General features: G+C 39.4%; 1 protein-coding gene across 1 annotated transcript in view; it reads left to right on the forward strand.

Annotated features, from left to right (window-relative positions):
* FILIP1 (filamin A interacting protein 1) overlaps window positions 1-16,080 on the forward strand; it is a 176,053-nt gene that overhangs the window by 126,834 nt on the left and 33,139 nt on the right. Inside the window, 1 exon segment of the mRNA XM_039245785.1 lies at window positions 2,280-2,458. Within this exon segment, the coding sequence (XP_039101716.1) occupies window positions 2,280-2,458 (179 nt within the window).

Here is a 16,080-nt window from a genome sequence, read left to right on the forward strand (position 1 = left end):
CCTACCTAGGCTGCCTCAGAACACTTAATATCAAAATACGCTGTTTTTCTCCAGATGCCCTTACAATGTGTATCTTTCTAAATAGCTTAGCTATCCAATTAATAATGTCCCCATCTTCTCCTCTGGAGTTCCTTGAAGGCATTGAGGGATAACTGCAGGAGTTGGAAAGATGAGTTCAAGCTTGTAATCTTATTGGTCTGAATAGACCAATGAACAAACACCACTGGGCTTTCTATTACTTTCTCTCCTAGACTTTGGAGAAACCACTCAAAGGAGATTTGGGGCCTTCAAAACATAATGTACCATTTTATGGCAGGCAGAGTAAAAAAATAAGAAATAAAAAGGCTGAATGCTTATGCCTAGTTCTCTATCCCAAATACAAGTTTCAAATAACTCACCCCTCCTTTCTTAGGGGAGTCGGGGCAAGTACGAAGAAACAGGCAGAAGTTGCTCTTCCAGAAAGGAGAGTCCTACTTCCTTCTACTCTCAAAAAGAAGGAGAGTCCTACTTCATGATAAAGTAGAAAGGATCAAAAAAGGGGAAGAGTTGCTCTTTCTACATTGATGACGATGATGATGATATTTTAGAAACGTTTGACACATTCTATAATATATTATGAAAATCACAATGTAGAAAGATAGGAGAGTTCTTGGGGGAGAATATTTTATAGTTGGGAGATATTCCAATAAAGGAACTCTCTTGTATAAGATTACAGAAATCTATCAGAACACACAAAAGTACCATTTGTTAATTCCTGATGGTATCAAATATTATCAGCCACCAGTTAACCTGGGCTTCTCTACCATTCTGTCTGATCACCTGCTGTTAGGCAAAGGGATGGAGATCTAGTCAGAAATACTGAGGATTATGGAGTCAGTATCTCTTTTATCTGGGGCCCCAGAAATGATCCATTCACAATGGAGATATTGTGCTACTGTAGAGGGAACCTTAGACCATCTGTCTGACTAAGGGGCAAACAGGGAGAGCCCAGGGGAAGAACTCAGATGCTGACACCCCATGGAATGACTCCATTAGGTTTCAGAGAGTAGGTAGTGGATTGAGAATGGATTTTAAATATGTCTGTTTCAACAAAAGCAGTGATTCTCAGCTTGGAGTGAGTGGTGGTACATTTGGCAATTTCTAAGAATAGGTTCGTCACAACTAGAGGTAGTGCTACTGGCATCTAGGAGGCAGAGGCCAAGGATGCTGCTATACATTCTCCAGTCCACAAAACAGCCTCCCAAAATAAAAAATTATTTGGCCTAAACTGTCAGTAGTGCTGAAATTGGAAACCCTGAACTGCAGTTTGAAGAGAACAGGATAGGGAACTGTCAATATTATAAGATTTGGTCCAATTTAACAAACATTTCCTGAACGCTTACTTTGTCCCATGCACTGTGCTTGACACTAGGGACTAAAACCATAATCAAGGCACCCCTTAAAGATCTTTAACCTGGGTGACTCAGTCAGTTAAGCATCTGACTCTGGATCTGGGCCCAGGTCATGATCTATCAGAGGTTCATAAGATCCAGCCCTAGGTCAGGCTCTGTGCTGATAGCTTGGAGCCTGCTTGGGATTCTGTCTCTCCCTCTCTCTACCCCTCTCCTGCTCGTGCATGTGCACATGTTCTCTCTCTCTCTCTCTCTCAAAATAAATAAACAAACTTAAAAAAAATAAAAACAATACCTCCGTCAGAGAAATGGGCACAAAAAGTCCTGTAATAATATTTGATGACATCTCTTTTAGTCTGAGGTATGTGCTCTCTACAAGTTCTGAAATTATCCCTATATTTAGCATATCTTGAAGAGAGCAGACTGTGGATCTTTCCTATACGTTTCCTAGAAATGCATGTAACTGCAAGTCTTAAAAAAAAAGATTGTGATGATGGTAATTACTTCCCAGGGGAGAAGTTTGGTATATGTACATGCTGAGCTCTTAATTTTTCTGACATCAGGAGGGCTGCTATCTTCTTCCTCTCTAGGTATAGGGCTTTGTGTCATCTCACTAAAATAGTGAAAGAGTTTGTTCTCTTGAAAGTTTAGGGACCATACACCTGTTCCCAGAAAAAGGCTCAGAAGGCTAGAAGTTACCACAGCCTTATTATGGCTAGTTTACAAAGCCAGTTGGCCTAGACAAAACGATGGAATGGGGAAAATGGCAGAGAACACCAGACTCAATGTTCTCTCTTTCAGATGATAAATCAGTAAACCAATATAATATTTTGAGTCACATGCAAATCAAATAAAATATTAAACTCTTTCCCATGTTTGTTTACTCAGCTGGACAGACTTGAGGAAAAACAGAAAGAAACCTACCGGCGCATGCTAGAGCAGCTGCTGCTGGCAGAGAAGTGTCACAGGCGCACTGTGTACGAGTTAGAGAGTGAAAAGCACAAACACACCGACTACATGAACAAGAGCGACGACTTCACCAACCTGCTGGAGCAGGAGCGGGAGAGGTAATGAGCGCCTCACTGAGATGGCCCGGTCCTTCCATCTCAGTGCCTCCTGTCTGGGGTCACGCTCCAATCCAGTGACACCACAGACAGGAGCCCGGTGGTTCTAACTCTGATTTCTGAGTGGTTGGTGACCTGAATGAGTCCGATTTTTACCTGGAATTGTTCATGTGAATAGATTTGGGGATGCACAGAGGTGGGGCACCAGAATCCCGCTAGCATGTTGAAAGCCATAAAAGCATCAAGCTGGAAACAAACCCCAGGGAGCGTATATTTGATCAGTGAAGCCACCTACATCTGAAAAGCCTCTCTCCTGATTTCCTTCTATAGGAAATAATTGTTTTTTGTTTCCTTTGAGGTTGAAACCTACTTATTCAGGAAGACAAATTATGAAGCTTAGCAACTTAAAGCTGAATCCTATTCATTCTTAATACCACTACAGAAAGTCTTAATATTTGGTTGTGTATAAAGTACTTAATGGCTAGAGCTACCTGCTTTCTAAGGTTTGTGTAACTCTTAAAACTCAGTATATAAAAAAAAAAGAACAAAAACAAAACAAAACAAAAACTCTGCATGTGGAGCATGGGTATCTGTCCTGGCAGGTAGTTTTCTCAGACCAGAGATCACCACATTTGAAGTAGAGACTCCAAATTGAAAAGCTTTGTAATTAACTCTTCTATACTCTCCAGTTTTTTCAGCATCTTCTTTTTAGCTTATTCTCTCCTTTTTCTTTCCTCGGCTGAATGGTTATGTCTGTGAATTCCACACTCTTTGAAACCAGTGACATCCAAGCCTGACGCTTTGAGTTACCAAGCGTGTCTGCTTCTGTGTTTAGGACTTGCAAATTAAGAGCCACTTGGGAACAGCTTTACTAATCCCAGCTTTATTATATACTTAAGTTACAAGAAAGAGATCTGGTTTTCCTAGATTGGTTTGCTTATAAGAAAAAGCTGTCACAGTAAGAGCAAATAAAAGCATGAAACAGTTTTTGTTAAATTTCTAAAAATCATTGGTAATTTCTACTTCTTACTGGACTTGGCACATCCCTTGGGGAAGGAGAAATGGAAGAGAGAACAATGGCTGGAGTATTACGTACTATATTCTCAGTTTACGGTTTCTTTAAGCCTGTCTTCTGCTCCTGGAAGCTACAGTTTATCAGCTTCGTGTTTGAACAAACAGATGGTATCATCTGACTTTTTTTTTGGATAACCACGCGGTGAGAATAAACTCCACTTCCTGTCTCTGTGAACTTCCCAGCCTCAAGCACAGATCTTGCAAACAAAGTTCTAAAGGCAGTGTAAATTGGGACTCTCTGCAACAGCTGTCTGGTTAGGTGCTCTGTGTTGGAAGGTGGTCAGGTCAAGGAGTAGCAACTTGTTTGATAGTGACTTCTTAAAAGATCTGAAACCAAATAATTTTAAAAAACATCTGTGCGAATGAATTGTTTTCTGATCACACTGTAAATTACGTGATTTAGAACCAGACCCACCAGTCTTTTCTACAATTTCCCACGTAAGCTAATTGCCTGAAGTGGCACCATTTCACTTACAGAGTTGGTTTAAATGAAGCATATTCATGGAGAGACTGTACTTATCCCGGCTGTGTCTTTGTCTTTCTTTTTGTCTTCCTAGTTTTTGTGTTCTGTGAGAGGAATTCAAATAATAACCTTTGAAGAGCTTTATAGTTCACAAAGTACTTTTGTATTTATTATACAATAAGCCTATCCCAGATGTGTTTATTTACTAACTTGTTGATCAACTCTAGAGGAACAATTCCAATCCTCTGTACCCTTCTGGAGATGATTTTACTAAAACAACTACAGCAACCATTTCTCCTGAGCAAAGTGCTGTGTAGAAGTTTTCAAAAATCAAAGTGAAAATTAAAAAAAAAAAACAACCTTAAGATGCTTTTGATACTTTGATCAGAGTTACTGGGATATGTCCGCAAACTTCACTAAGAGACCTTTGATGCTCACTTACCTATCAAACAGCCTTAACGTTCTGAAATAGTTATTGTTGACTTAAAGGGTTATACTTTAGTGCTTTATACTTTTTACAGTCAGTGTTTTTCCTTGGATCAATCCCCTGACTGCCCAGGAGTGCACGCCCCGCCAGACACCCGTTATGCTGAATTAAACATCCCCACTAGGACCCTGATAACTTAAGCTGGCGTCCCTGAGTGTCTCTGCGATCTGAGGAGTCCACCGTGAGTGGCTTGCCGAGTTCTCGGGGCAGTGAAGCCTATAGGATTTTCTCAAAGGTCAGGCCGGGGGTTCCTGCCGCCCTTTCGAAACTGCCCTGCGAAATCTGCTTTGGGTTAAATCCTCTTTTTGAAGTAAGCGGTCATAATTAGATGTACTGATGGGGGCTGGCAGTTTGCTGACCCCGAGGCTTTCTTTCCCGTGGCCAAGTCGCCCGGGAGCCCCTCCCCACCAGGTCCCAGGATGGCGGCCTGTCCCTCCGGCCTCGGCCAGGGCTTTGGGAGCTGCTAGCGGCGGCTGCAGGGGCGCCACGCGGCCGCAGCACCTGCAGGGGAAGCTGGGGGGCAGCTAACAAAGAACCCGCATTGCTGAGCACAAGTGGGAGTCCTCCTGTAAAATGTTCCAAGTCCTTTGTTTCCTTCTTTGTTTTGCATTCCCTTCCCCTTCTCCGGAAAAGTCCCTTTTGTCAGAAAAGAAAAAAAAAAGTCAAGAACTTTACTATTTCCCTTTGTTTCTACAGTGAGCAAGAAAAAAGGAAGGAAGAAAGTGAGATAAGCCTAAATGGTTTGCCTGTATAATCTTACCCAGCTTTTCCCAGTGAGTGTGCAACTCTGCAGGAGGTCTCCGCCCCAGACAGTTTTTCCTTTGGTGGTGTGGGGGTGGGGGTTGATGGGGGGGGGTAGCTAGGAGACTTCCTCCGCCATCCCTCCCCCACTCCCCGGGGTAACATCTAGGCTTGGTTCTCTGTAATTATCCTGCTAGAGTTTTTCATTTCCTGTGGGAGAATGGTTAAAGATAACAAAAAAGGAACCAGGTATACAGGATCAGTAGCAGGTGTTGATAAGCATCCAAATTGCGACTTTGGATGAGACCAGGAATCCCAGGCTCCCAGGCTCTGAGCACTGCCCAGGACTTAATGAGATCAGCCCTTTTGAGTCCTTCATTCTATGGATGGAGAAATTGAGTCCCAGAAAAATTACGTAGCTCGACTCAGATCACAGTGTACGGTGGTCTAGCACTTTTGTGCAAATGAGCCCCTTGTGCAAAATGGCTTGTTTTTTGTTTTCTCTCTTTGTGTGTGGGCTCCCCACCTCCATGCTTTCATGACCAAACTATGACAAACTCTTACAAGGCAGAATTGGTGGTTATTGGGAGGATATAAACAGAGACATTCAGACCAGTGGTCTCTAGACTGTCAAGATAGGAGAAACTTTGAGACAGCATCTGTGGAAGGAGCAGCCAGGGGACTTGTTGGAGCTGGGTTTGAGTAGCATACACGGGGCTCTTGAGTAGCATACACTTGGTTGGATTCTGTTTGGGGCCAACAGAAGGGAGGACCCATTGGAGGCTGATGATGGTTATGAGGAGGTTAATAAAGCCCCCCCCCCGCCACTCCAAGCCACCACCTTGTTATTGCCACTGACCTAGACCCTGCAAGTGTAAAAATAACAGAAGCAGAAATTATTTTTAACTTTTCAGGAGTTATTAAATTCATCTTATATAAAAATTCCACAAATTAAGTACCTAAAATGGGCAACATCTTTTTCTGGGCTTCCTTCATTCTAAGTCAGCAGACTGTGATCATAATTTATTACCATCAATTACTTCATATTTATTTTTATGAATAGTCATATTCCCAAATTAAAAGGATGAAATAGCATGAAAAACTTAACTAGCATTGTTAGTAATAAAGATGAGAATATCCTTCATTGCATTAGTTAAGATTGGGTAAAGAAAACTCCCTTTCTAAATGCTATATTGTTTGGTCCATATTTTAAGCAGACTTGACCTTTAAAGGCTTAATTCTGAGCACATGAGATCACCTTTAGAGTTTATACTTTATTCCCTGTCTGAACTGCAAGACTTGTGATTTTAATCTTAAGCTTCACTAGAACTGCTTCAAGAATGTCAAAATAGAGAGAACATAGTTACATCAAAAAGTGGTCTGGAATTTAAAGAAATATTTAAGGGGTACGGGTGTGTGTGTGTGTGTGTGTGTGTGTGTGTAAATGATGTGGGAGAGTGCTGTCTAAATCTATAACTGTAGTTTTACATTTTAAAGCTTTTGGATTCTATAGGCTCAGCTGTGACTACATAAATAATTACATCATCATATAATATTGCAGCAAGCTTTCCAAGTATAAGTTGTTTTTTTTAGGGTTTTATTAGGGTTTTTTTTTTTTAGTACAAATCAGCATCTCAAGAGAAATCTCTTAACTTATGAAGCAGAGAATGCAGGAGCAGGGGCTTGAAGGAAGAGAACTTTCAAGCCCCATTTTGTCACCATAAAGGAGAAGGGCTTTGCCTGGTGGCTTGTGGGCCAGGCTGCACTAATACACTTGCCTAAGTTGGGAAATGATCAATCAGAGTAAGTTTTTGGAAAGTTTCTCTAGTGGCCTGGAATCCTTGGAAATATTCTTCTTCCACTTTATAGAAGAAGATTCACACTTGGTTCCCTGGCATAATATCCATTAAGGTTTTTTTTAGATTTAGATGTCTTATCTCTAAAATATGGCAACAAAATTGATTTTCCTTACTGGTAACTTGGCGAGTCATAATAAAGCATTTTGTAAGAAAAGATGGCGATAATGTATAAAACGATCAAGACTTATCAAGCAGAAAGTAATCAATAGATGGAATAAATTAGCCAAAAAATAGCTGAGCCCTCTTCTCTGTGCTTAGCACTCTGCTAGAGGCTGTTCAATAGCAGAGTTAGTTTTTATTAACTTCCCCAATATGCTGGACACATATACATCCTGTTTAATACTTAAAAAAAAAAACCTATATGATGCATAATTACTGTCCCTATTTGGTACGTGGGTAAGCAGACAGCTTAAACTCCTTAGGTGCCTTAGGTTACTACCAACAGTTAATTGGAAGAATTAGTGTTTGAACTTAGTTTACAGTAAAAAGTAATAATCTCTTCTACTTTCAAGTTCTTACCTTTTGATTAAAGTGAATGCTTTATTTCCCCAATGCACAGGGGATGAAAAGACGCTTTGGAAAGTTGGCCAGTGACTGTGTGGACTGCACATCCATTCTAATGTTGCAGATTTAGAATTTGAGTACCAGACCTTAACTTGATCATGAGATATGCCACCTACTATCAGTATCCTACTGGCAAAGAAAATTGCTGGGAATGAACAGTTTTTAAGAAAGGAAAGGAATTAGAATTTAGAGACTCCATCACAGAAGGAATATGTTTTACAGTTGACTTTCTGAAAGAATGCCAGGATCAAACTCCTCCTTCTAGTTCCTCTTACACTGGCAATATACAAGTCCCACTTCCCACTGGAAAATGTGATTGAAATGAAAAGGGCTGAGGTGATATAGTGTTACTCCTAGCTCACAGCTGGGTATTTGTATTGGAGGATGGGATAATTCGGCATGGAATAAAGGAAGTGTTGTTACATCTTAAAGGGACTACAAAATTGGTGACTCAGTTTCCTAGGGTTGGAAGTTTGGAGATAGAAGAAAAGTTAATCCTCTTAATAGAGCCAGGATAGTAATATATCTACTTTCAGCCCTCTAGAAGTAGGAGCATGTCACTCATCCTGAAGTAGGCACTCCCTGCATTAAACATGACTGGGCCCATTAAAAATGCCCTTGCGGTTCATTTTACCCAATCCCTCTGTACAGAAAAGCAGGGTCTTCAGTGGATATGATCTTCCCAAACTTCATAGCACCCTCATTCTCAAGGTCACTCAGTTAGCAGCCTCTGATCTAAGACTCTTCTAAGTCTTAGTAATATAACTAACAGACAAGCTTAGGAAAATAGGTTACCTGATCAACAAAATTTTCTGATTAATCAAAGGTTATGATATAAATTAACTTACTTTTAGTGTTATGGAAAATATGTCTCAAATACGTTTTAATTTCCTGTAAAACTTTTAAGTATAGCACAAAATCATATTTGATGACTCAGGATCTTGTAGTGCTGCTGTGTGGGTGGCTTTACAACCTCAGAGCCCATTACCTTAGATTCAAATCTGAATGTTAATTCCTGTTGCATTTTACTATAGATAAGGATGATGAAGATATTTTCCAGATTTTAAGGCTTAACCTGGCTTGCTGAGAGTTTTAGTTAATTAGATTCAATGTATTTGGACTTTTACAACAACAAGAACAAAACTTGAACCAAGAAGGACTCTAATATTATACAAAGGGGTGGGATAATAATCAAAGAGAACTGTCCAATCTAAAGGAAATGCATTGAAAGGGAGAGCTTGAGAGACAATATGCAAGAATCACACTTTACTATTTCAAGATTTTTAACACATAAGAATGTCTCAGCCCTGGTATTTGATATCCCTTATTCTGGAAAAATCCTAGGAGAAGTAAAAATGGAGGACAGTATTTGCAATTTAAATATGGGAGGTAAAGGGGCACCTGGGTGGCTCAGTTGGTTAAGTGTCTGACTTTGGCTCAGGTCATGATCTCATAGTTCATGGGTTAGAACCCCACATTGGGCTCTGTGCTGACACCTCAGAGCCTGGAGCCTGCTTCAGATTCTGTCTCCCTCTCTCTCTGACTCTCCCCTGTTCACGCTGTCTCTCTCCCTCAGAAATAAATAAACCATTAAAATTTTTTTTTAATTAAAAAAAAGAGAGAGAGAAGTAAAGAGTGAGAACCCAGTAATGGGAGGTGATTAGGTTGTCAGAGTCTCTCTAGATCTAAACTGATCACTGGGTTGCTCTCTTTCAGAAAGTTTTCAGGAAATTGCCAGATAGTTCCTGAAACTCTAAGCACCTGATTCACAGAAGAGGCCTCTTCTGAGAGAAATACAGGCAACTCCTTTCACATAACTGTCATTCTTTCTTTTCTGTCATATGACTGTCAATGCTGGTCACGACCAGTTAGACCAGAAGTCAACTGTCCTAGACAGAAGTCACAAAGGTCTCAAACTCAAATACTTGCAGATCCTTCAGCACACGATGCATGAGTGGTGGACCGCTGGGCTGGAGATAGCAAACTGTGACTACAGGGAAAGTCCTAGTTCAGCTCAGGCTGATTGACTCGGATTCAGGGTGTGGATTCAGTTGCCACATTGTTGCTGATTCTGAATTTGAGAGAAAAGACAGAATTCTGACTTTAGTAAAAATCTTCTAGTTTTTCAGTGTTAACTCAAATTTATAAAACAATGTGCAGTGAGCAAAATTCATCTGTTGGCTATTTATTCTCAAATGTGGCTAGTTTGCAACATTTGATAACCTAGACATTAGGGAGCCTGAGGCCTATGAAGTAGCCTGGCATGAGAACACTGCCAAATAGTGGGCTCTGTTTGATGGGGACTGACTAACCCACTGAGACACTGTCTTGGGGCACGTGAAACAGAAAGATATAAAGACCACAGAAACCAGGAAGAAACCAGCAGAGACAGAGAAATTCTAAGAGTGAAGAAGAGCCCACATCACAGGGCTGGGGTTGCAGTAGACACCTGCTTTTGAGAGGAGACAAGCATTGGGTCACATTCATTGCTGCTGGGTTACTAGAACTGTAGGTATATGACACAAAATGATGTGTAATCTAGTTCTCTCCAGGCCTAATCAGCTGTGGAGACAGTTTTCTGCATTAATTTACTATGGGGTACTCTCACTAATAACTCTGTCATCTTAGGTAGTGTGGGCGAGACTGTCCCTTACAACCTCAAAGACTAAGTAATTCAATTATAATATTATTATAGCTTTGACATTTTCACCTGCCTATACTTCATTATAAAAATTTACTACAGTAGGATAATAATTGGATATTTTAAACCTAATATTTTCTATTCCCCTGTGTCCTGTCCTTAGTTGAACAGCCAGCCAAGAGCAAACACTGCCTCAAAGAAAAGTTGCCACTGCTGAAAGCAAGAAGAGAACTGAATAACTCGTCTTTGGATTTCAGAAGCAAAAATCTAGATATAGCCTTAGAAAGAACATGTAATCAAGTGGATCCAGTTTTTATCATCCCTCTTCTTTCCTGTTAGATAAGATGCTTGGAGAAGCCTGAAAGCAAGAGCCATCTATGTTGTTCATGGAAAGAGGTAGTGCACAAGAAGAGGCTCTGTTCTGAGCTTTTTTGGGGAGTAGAGGGTGGAGGAAGGGAAGGTGAGAGTAATATAAACCACAGATAGATGTAGTGTGGAGAATTTGAGAGTAAAAAGGTTACTAGGTTGAGCCCAAGGGTGTCTGAGGTTGCCTGGCTGTCATAACTAGTAGACTAGGTGGCTTAAACAACAAGAATCTATTTTGTCACAGTTCTGGAGGTTGGAAGTCTGAGATCAGGGTGCTAGCATGTTGGGTTCTCATAAGGCCTCGCTTCCCAGCTTGTAGATGGCCACTGCACGCCCACATGGCCTTTCCTCTGTGCATGCGTATGGAAAGAGAGAGAGATCTTCTTATAAGCCCTCTTCTTATAAAGGCCTCTAATCCTTTTGGATTAGAACCTTACCCTTATGACTTATTAACCTTTATTGCCTCCCAAAAGCTGCATCTCTAAATACAGTCACATTGGGGGGTAGGACTTCAATATATGAATTCTGGGGAGACACAATTCAGTTCATAGCAAAAAGCATGGCAAAACTTGTGGCTCTCCTTCTACTAAATAATTCAGGAGAAATAGGGTAAAAAATGGTGTCTGATATGCAACCCTAAAGAAATGTAGATTTTCCCATATCCCTGAAAGGCCATGTGAATAGCTGAAGCCATGGCTGGCCATGAGGATAGAACTGGGACTCATTCATCTCAGCAATCTGAACAGATTGACACCTGAGACAAGAGACTACAATGTGCATCTCTGAGTAAGCCAGTGTGGAAGGATGATGACTAGATGACCTCTTACCCACCTTCCTGATGATTGAGGAACTTAATCTTTACTCCAACTTGACTGAGGAATCTTTAAATTTATTAAGGGAAACCAGACTCAATTGAGCTTACCCAGAATGAACTAAGATAAAGTATAATGGAAACTCATAGTGGAAATTATAAGAGATCCAGAAAAATGAAGATAATTGTATTTTTTACACATATAAGATTGAGGCCTGCAATTAGCACCCTCTTTATTAATAAAATAATCCAGATGTGTGCTACAGAGAAATCGTGTGGCATTGTGGTGGGTTCCAGAGTGCTTATGGCATGTTTATAAATGGTTTGTGACATTCAGAGGATCATCTGAGCTAAGTCTAACCTCTTTAACTATGGTTAACTGCTTGCTGGGTTACTCTAGGTATAGCATGCTCCTCAAAATCTGGAACCTAGAGACAGTTGATTTCTTAGTCTCCTGCAATTCATTTGAAGGCAAATAGCTCTCGCTTAACATTCTGACTCTGCTACTTCCTGCTCTGTAATCTTGGACAGGTTATCTAATGCCTCTAATTCTTGTTTTCTTCATCTACAGAGTGAATATAGCTAAGTACCTATCTCATAGAGTTGTTTAAGTGCATGAGATAATGAATATAAAGTTCTTACCATGGGTATAGCATCTAATACCTAAAAGTGAACATTTTTTCCATTCACCTGTATATTGAACACTAAGAGGAAACCTATGTGAGTTTCTCTAAATCACAATTTACAGTATCAAACTAAGACATTTTGAGAACAATGCAAAGTATTGGAAAAGTAGACTCTTCTATTGTTTAGGTGGAGATAGTGGTTTTCTACTTAGATTGTGGGTAGACTCAGGAAAACAACAAACCTACTGCAAACAATTAGAGAATTCAATAAAGTGAGCTGGCAAGGTATAAAACTACATAGAATCAAGAGTAAAAAATCAATAGTTTTTGGGGCTCCTGGGTAGCACAGTCAGTTAAGCGGCCGACTTCGGCTCAGGTCATGATCTCATGGTTCGTGGGTTCGAGTCCACATTGGGCTCTGTGCTGACAGCTAGCTCAGAGCCTGGAGCTTGCTTCAGATTCTGTGTCTCCCTCTCTCTCTGACCCTCCCCTGCTCACGCTGTCTCTCTCTCTCTCTCAGAAATAAATGAAACATTAAAAAAAAAGAAAAAAAAACCAAAAATCAATAGTTTTCATACTTCCAAGTGACAAAAAACAAGACTACATTAAATATGAACTATCTAGAAATAAACTTAAGAATATGAAAAAATTTAAATGCTACATGGAGATATGAAAAAGACTGGAACTATTGGAAAGGTTTTACCATATTCTAGGACTGCGAACTCAACATCATAAAGCTGTCTTCTTTTATTAATCCACAAGTTTAATGTGATCCTAATAAAAATATCATTAAGATTTTTCTTAAGGTATGGCAACTAACTGAAGTGATTCTGAAGCTCGTATAAAAAATACACACACAAGGGGCGCCTGGGTGCCTCAGTCAGTTAAGCGTTGAACTTCAGTTCAACTCATAATCTTGGGGTTCATTAGCAGTTAATGTGCAGTTTGTGAGTTCAAGCCCCTCATCGAGTTTGTTGCTGTCAGCACAGAGCCTGCTTTAGATCCTCCCTCTCTCTCTCTCTCTCTCTCTGTGTGTCTCTCTGCCCCCTGTCACTTGTACTTGTGCTCTCTCCTTCTCTTTCTCTTATTTTTTTTTTAAATATGTTTATTTATTTCTAGGAGAGAGAGAGACAGCGTGAGCAGGGGAGGGTCAGAGAGAGAGGGAGATACAGACTCTGAAATAGGCTCCAGGCTCTGAGCTGGCAGTCAGCACAGAGCCCGACGCGGGGCTCGAACCCACGAACCATGAGATCATGACCTAAGCGAAAGTCGGACGCTTAACCGACTAAGCCACCTCGGTGCCCCACCCTGTCTTTCTCTTAAAAATAAACATTTTAAAAAATACACAAGCAAGAACAGTCAAACATTGAAAATGAAAAGTAGTAGAAAAGTTTCCTACTAAAAACAAAACCTCATTTAAAAATCATAGTAAGTAAAACAGTATTGTATTAGTACATTAATAGGTAGGTTAATGGAGCCTATAGAAATTCCAGTAATGGATTATAGTAGATATGGAAATTTAGTTATGTTAAAGATGGCATTCCAAATCTGCTGGAAAAAGTTGGGACCCTTAGTAATGCTTATTATAGTCATTTTTATGTATAGGACACGTAATCTTCCATAAACATGTGAGAGAGCTGACCTTATTTTAATCAGGGTCATATCTCTCTGGCCTCATTTGATTTCTACCATTTTAGGAGAACCAAAAATATAACAGTGTGGTTTATATCGAGGGAAGATTTAGCATTTATTTTTTAAGTTTCCAAAGGACAGATAAATCTTCTGTAATAAAAACAAATTATATTTGCAGAGTAAAATATAACTATGAAATACACAGCTGGAAAATGATGACTTTCTGTCTACAAAAATAATAGTATTATGATTTTTAGCCTTATACAATTTTAAGAGAAGTAAAACATCTAGTAATATAGGCAAACTTATGGAAGAAAAACTGCTGTAGTAACTTCTCTAAGCTCATAAATTCACTGTTATATTTCTATAACTGCATATTCAAAAAATCAGTAAATTAAAAGGAAGTGAAAGAACACATTTTATGTCTTGAAAAGAATAAAAGTTTAAACTCAATTTGGACTGATTTATAGAATAGCCTTGGGGATAATTATTTTCTTTTCCCAACAGCTGCATAAAGCAAACTGCTTTGAATGAGAAAAAACAAAACTAAACAAAAATTTGTCTGAAGTGTACTAGTGTACCACATTGAAGGATTTAAATGCATGTATTTTGCACAGAAGTTATTGTGGGTTATGAAATGAAGTACAGATACAAATTCATTCATTTAAAAATTCTAATACAGATTTACTTTATAATGAGTGATACAGTATACATATGCAAATAAAAATGTATGCCTATTTTCACTATTAATCTTAGACCCCTCAGGAACTGGAGCAGATGGGAAGTTTTAAGAAACACACAATGAAGACCATTAGGAAATATTTGTTATTTCCAGCTAGAAAATCAGCTAGAATGGTACTTTAACAGGCAAATTTTTAGTCAGTACTTATAGTTTCAGAATCTACTGAAGTGGCAAAAATACAGTTAAAAATTAGTGCTTTATAGTGACAGATTAAAAAAATTTTCCTGATCTATCATACACTGATACTATCAATTGTAATCCAGGCAATTGTAATGTCAGGCAATTGATCAAGTTATAGGCATTCTGTATGTTAGAAACACAAAACCAAAGTCTCTTGTAGATCTTTTTTGAACTAGTTGAGATATTAGTGAGATATGTAACTTCCAGAGAAAATGATTGAATCTAGGTTGCAGTGGCAACTGGATTCAAAGTGAAAATTTCTAACAAATGATTGGGAGTTTTTGGTCCCCAGATTGGGTTGAGTTTTTCACTAAGCTGTTGGTGTATTATAGCATCATGGCCAAATCAGGTATTGGAAAGTAATAAGTGAGATTATTCTTCCAGAATAAAAAACCTTGGGAATGTTGCCCTAAACTGGCAGCCATTTGTCATCGCACTAAATACCAGGCAAATGCTATTCTTGCACAGATTCATACAACAAGAAAGAGTTAAGAAAGGAAAGTTCTGGAAAAATGTGTTGTCTCCTAGCACTACAGTGAATATTCGACTCCATCACTTTGATATTTTCCCCTTTTTTCCAGGATGGAAGAAGGTACTCAGATTAGCATTACAAATCCTGGACTCCAGAGAGGGAGTTGGAACTTGGGAAGGTGGGGTTTTTCAGTGTTTGGAGATTGCTCCTTTCTGGCTCCTTGACCGAGTATGCACTCTTTTTCCAAGAATGCTTGTGTTTGGAAAGTACTTTGTGGTGGTGAAAAGTTTGAACAGAAAAGATTAATCAAAGGTTGGGTCTTTTATGCTCAATGCATAACATATTCAGCTCTTGGATGTGAACTCTTAGCCAAGAAACTATTCAAATTATTCAGGGGCTGAATGTGAGCTTCAACTGCAAACAAACCAGAGGTCAACTTTATTTAATCTCAATTCATTGCTCTTGACTTCAGAAATGTTGTGCCTTAAGAATTTGCTTTATTTTTTCTGCCTAGCTCTCAATTTCCTAGAGAAGTTTATGAAGAATTACTTCTACTTATTTTATTCTCAAATGCATAAGGAAGCACATGTATTTGATCTGAAATGTGAAGGGAACTAGAAATGGTGGACTATGGCTGCTCTGTATCCAGTGTGTTGTTGGAAGGGAGGGATGCTTTGGTCTACCTAGTCTTTGTCGTTTGTTAAAATGTCACTAAATCCTATATTCTGATCACAGAAGCGTTCATACATTTCCCACTTATTTACACCTATCATCCCTTCATCCAATATATTCTGATTTACTTGGCTCTCTAATACTCACAGATTTATCTCACTTCTGGAGTCTGTAACATTTGAGAAGTTTGAGATTATATTTCACCCAAGGAAAGAGGGCATAATTGTGTGCAGAACTACTGCCCAGACTTAATGCACCATTACCAAACCTCCAGGGAGGGATTGGAAGAATGTTC

This window comes from Hyaena hyaena, unplaced genomic scaffold (genome assembly GCF_003009895.1).
Source record: "Hyaena hyaena isolate Hyena2069 unplaced genomic scaffold, ASM300989v1 scaffold_270, whole genome shotgun sequence".
NCBI classification, from domain to species: Eukaryota; Metazoa; Chordata; class Mammalia; order Carnivora; family Hyaenidae; genus Hyaena; species Hyaena hyaena.